This window comes from Cucurbita moschata, unplaced genomic scaffold, assembly GCF_002738365.1.
Source record: "Cucurbita moschata cultivar Rifu unplaced genomic scaffold, Cmos_1.0 Cmo_Scf00001, whole genome shotgun sequence".
In the NCBI taxonomy this organism is placed as follows: domain Eukaryota; kingdom Viridiplantae; phylum Streptophyta; class Magnoliopsida; order Cucurbitales; family Cucurbitaceae; genus Cucurbita; species Cucurbita moschata.
The window spans coordinates 6,058,407-6,062,238 of NW_019268517.1; the positions used below are offsets into that span (position 1 = coordinate 6,058,407).

A 3,832-nucleotide genomic window follows, 5' to 3' on the forward strand; every position below is an offset into this window, starting at 1 on the left:
TTTTTTAATTATTTAAAAAAAAAAACCTTATTTACAGTATTAATAATTAAAATTTCATAAAACTAAAATATTCACGCCACACCCTACTTCACTAACCTTAATTATTAAAGTCAAATATTATAAAGTCAAATATTATTAAGTTTCACAATAATATTAAAAGGGAGGGAAAGTTGAATCTATTTTCGGGTTGGTCAGGTTTTCTGTACCAAAACTATGTCAACCACTCAAATTTTCAATTTTTAAAACATTGAACCCAACTCAAACCGAAACAAAATCCAATCCAAGTCGAATGGGTGGGGCTGTGGGATGTTGGGAGAGTTGTGAACTCAAAAGTTGATCCAAATGAGTTAGGAAACAGAAAGAAACAATCATATTTTTGTTTGGTAAATTGTAAAATGGGAAATCCAAAGGGTAGTTAGCCAAGAAAGTGTGCGTTTAATTATAAAGTCCCATCTATCTCCCCCAACCGACCTCAAAAATTGGCGGAGCATTCCCAATTTTCTAATACCCACACAACAAAATTCTGAGCTTCTCCAAAAGCATGCCCCCTATATTTTAGATTCCTCAATGCCCCATCATGCACACCACCACTCCCACTTTTTTAACTCATGCCTCCCCTTATAAATCCACCTCTTTCCCGGATCTCCTTCAATGCCCACACCATGGCGGACCTCATCCCCGGGAAGAGGAGGAGACCCGCCGCCGCCACCACTAGCAGCAGCAGCACCACCACCACCACCAGCCGCGGAGACAGGGTGTTCCGCTTCAAGAGCTTCGGGAAGAATGGCCATCCTACCCACTTTCTCGGCCGCTTCTGGGAGAACGTGGAGGCTCTCCTAGGGTTCGGCCACTGGGAAACTGGAGAGTCTTCCAACCGCTTCCGGTGTTGGTCCTTTCGCCTGCAGGTTCAGCGCCACCCCCCCTTCCATGTCGTGCTGTTTGTGGTGGAGGAGCCGGCTGAGGCGGCTACCGCGGCTGCCAGGCACTGCAAACAATGCCAGTATGTTGGTAAGTTTTTTTTTTTTTTTAATTTCATTTTGATCGAACATTTTAAAAAATATATTTAAGTATTTATTTCTTTGAAATTTTTTTAATATTAATTAAATATAATATAATTTAATTCTCTTATTAAATTATTTTTTAAAAAGTTTATTAATAAAATATAAGTACTACATCAATAATATTCATTTCTGATGAGTTATTGATTGAGGTGTGTAATAGTTTTCTAATTTGGGGCAATTCACTTTCAGGGTGGGGACATCATATGATATCCAATAAAAGATATCACTTTGTGTTGCCATCAAAGGAGACAATGATGGCTGCTTCTTCAAACAGCAAAAGCATGTTGAGTTCGAGGCTGATGGAATTACAAGGCCATATTCTTCATGGGGTTTTCCACTCCAATGGCTTCGGCCATTTGCTGTGTCTTAATGGCCTTGAAATGGGCAATTCTTTACCCGGCTACATTGTGATGGACTTTTGGGATCGCTTGTGCAATGCACTTAAAGCAAGGTTAGGCCTATTTTAATAAAACTTGCTTACTTTTACAAGAATTTGATACGTATTTCACATAATCATATCTTAAATGTTCATTTACTTTGATGAGAAACGCAACATAGAAAGGTGAGTTTGAGGGATATTGCACAAAACAAGGGAATGGAACTGAGGCTACTCCACAGCATTGCTTATGGCCAGCCATGGTTCGCCCAATGGGGCTACAAATTCAGCCGTGGTGCCTTCAAAGTCACCATTCAAATGAACCAAAGAGCCATTGAAGCCCTTCAAGCCCTCCCTCTTTCTCTCCTTCTCCACCATCTTGTCAGTGCTCATCCACACATTCCTTTCATTTTCTCTAAGTACCAATCCCTCTCCATCCACCCTCTTCACACCCTCCAAGACCTCCTCCAATTCATGCTCAATCTTAAATCCCCTCTCCCCGCACAAAATTCCTTACAACAACACTCCCATACCTTGCCTGCATTCTTGCTCGAAAACTCATCTCGATGGTCCCCAAAGCGTGTTGAGATGGCGGTTCGAGTCATTGTCGAGGCATTGAAACGAGCCGAATTTCGATGGGTATCACGACAGGAGGTACGGGATGCCGCTCGTATTTATATCGGCGATACGGGGTTGTTGGATTTCGTGTTGAAATCATTGGGAAATCATGTTGTTGGAAATTATTTGGTACGAAGAACACTGAATCCGGTGACCAAAGTGCTTGAGTATTGCTTGCAAGATGTTTGTAGTAGCGTTCAAATGAAACCTAGGTTTGTTAATTTACCATTAACTTCAAAAGCTTTATATGTAATAGAAAATTAATTTATTATAATTATTATTATTTTTCATTTACGTTTTGAACAAGGTGTATAGTTGGGAGAGCGGAGTTGGCTAAGGATATATCCAACGTCTACAAATACATTCTTGGAGACCAAAAGGCATTGCAAGCTAAAGGAATCCTTCCCACTCTAACAATGGCTTCCGAGATCATCCTCGACTCGAAGTTCCTGGTCAAGGAGTATATGACCGAGCCACAGGTGAAAACCAAGCTCGAAACCGAAGGCAAACAACACATATTGTGCACAATTAGAGTGAAAAGACAAGAAGCAACAACAACACTTCCATATGAATGCATTGGATTGAAGAACAATGGCACCATTGATGAGCTAAAGAGGGAGGTGGAAAGGAACTTCAAGGAAATGTATTGGGGATTGAGTAGGTTTGTAGTGGAAAGGATAGTGGATTTGGAGGCAAAAGGGAGGGATTTAGTGTTTGAGTTGATGGAAGTTGGTGGGAAGTTGGTGTTTGAAGGAAGTGGAGAAGATGAAGGGAGGGTTTTGATAAACAATAATGATGGAATTGAGAAGAGAATTATGGAGTGTGTTTGTGGAGCAGTGGAAGATGATGGGGAGAGGATGGTAGCTTGTGATATATGTGAAATTTGGCAGCATACAAGGTGTGTTCAAATACCAAATGAACAACAAGTTCCTCAAATTTTTATTTGTAATAGGTGTGATCAAGAAATTGCATTGCTACACTCCTTGCCTTAGATGCTATCCAAATTTGTGTGCTTCAACAATAAAGACTCTTTTAAGTGTTTCTTTGCTAATTCCATACATCCTTCTTTATCATTAACCATTTCATTACAGCGAAATTGTCAAAAGAAATAGCGATACTTACGTTAGTTGTAATAAATTTTACAGTTATTTTAAAGAGGTCTGCCGTTTTAAATGTGTGTAATCAAGTTGAGTCGTCGTAGTTATACATGAGACTCTTGCCTTTATTTGAAAAAAGAACAAACATAGAATGAACAATAAAAAAGGTTAAGACATCTATATGAACTTCAAAGAGAATGAGTTTCATTTATTCTTAAACGGTTATAAAGATTGGGTGGATGATAATTTAGAGTTATGATGTTTATTTAACGTAGTTTAAGACTTTTATTTAGTTTACGGTTACATTTACATAGTGGCTAATTATGATCCTAAAATATGAAGATTAAAACTCTTGAAATGTGTCGGGAAAGGTAAGGGTTGAATAATGGCTAATTATGGTCACAAAGACATGTATGTTGTCTTTGTAAATGAAAATGAGTAAAGAAGACATTTGTTTTTTCATTTAGCCAATGACTGAGTTTCTTTGCAATTGTATATAGTCTATGTTACATGTTTAGAATCATTCAAACTTGACATGATCGATCTTGATTTGAGTCTCAAACAAGTGTTCTTGTCTTGAGACAGTTAATCAACAAGGTAATCTGAATATTACTTTCCCTTGATGTTTATTTTTTTTCTTATCGTTTTTTAGAGTTCTTAGAAAAGTTAGATTCGAAGGT

The 3,832-nt window shown here is 38.3% G+C and overlaps 1 protein-coding gene across 1 annotated transcript; it reads left to right on the top strand.

Annotated features, from left to right (window-relative positions):
- The first annotated feature begins 662 nt into the window (after positions 1-662).
- LOC111450416 (PHD finger protein MALE STERILITY 1) lies at positions 663-3,129 on the top strand. Its single transcript, XM_023090562.1, has 4 exons — positions 663-1,008; positions 1,251-1,512; positions 1,620-2,267; positions 2,363-3,129. Exons 1-4 carry the CDS (start codon positions 663-665, stop codon positions 3,045-3,047), a joined length of 1,941 nt encoding a protein of 646 aa, XP_022946330.1. The 3' UTR covers positions 3,048-3,129.
- Positions 3,130-3,832: the final 703 nt, after the last annotated feature.

Coding starts and splice junctions, on each gene's coding strand:
- LOC111450416 (XM_023090562.1), top strand. CDS start 663: ATGGCGGACCTCATCCCCGGGAAGAGGAGGAGACCCGCCGCCGCCACC. Junction 1,009..1,250: donor CAAACAATGCCAGTATGTTG/GTAAGTTTTTTT, acceptor ATTCACTTTCAG/GGTGGGGACATCATATGATA. Junction 2,268..2,362: donor AGCGTTCAAATGAAACCTAG/GTTTGTTAATTT, acceptor GTTTTGAACAAG/GTGTATAGTTGGGAGAGCGG.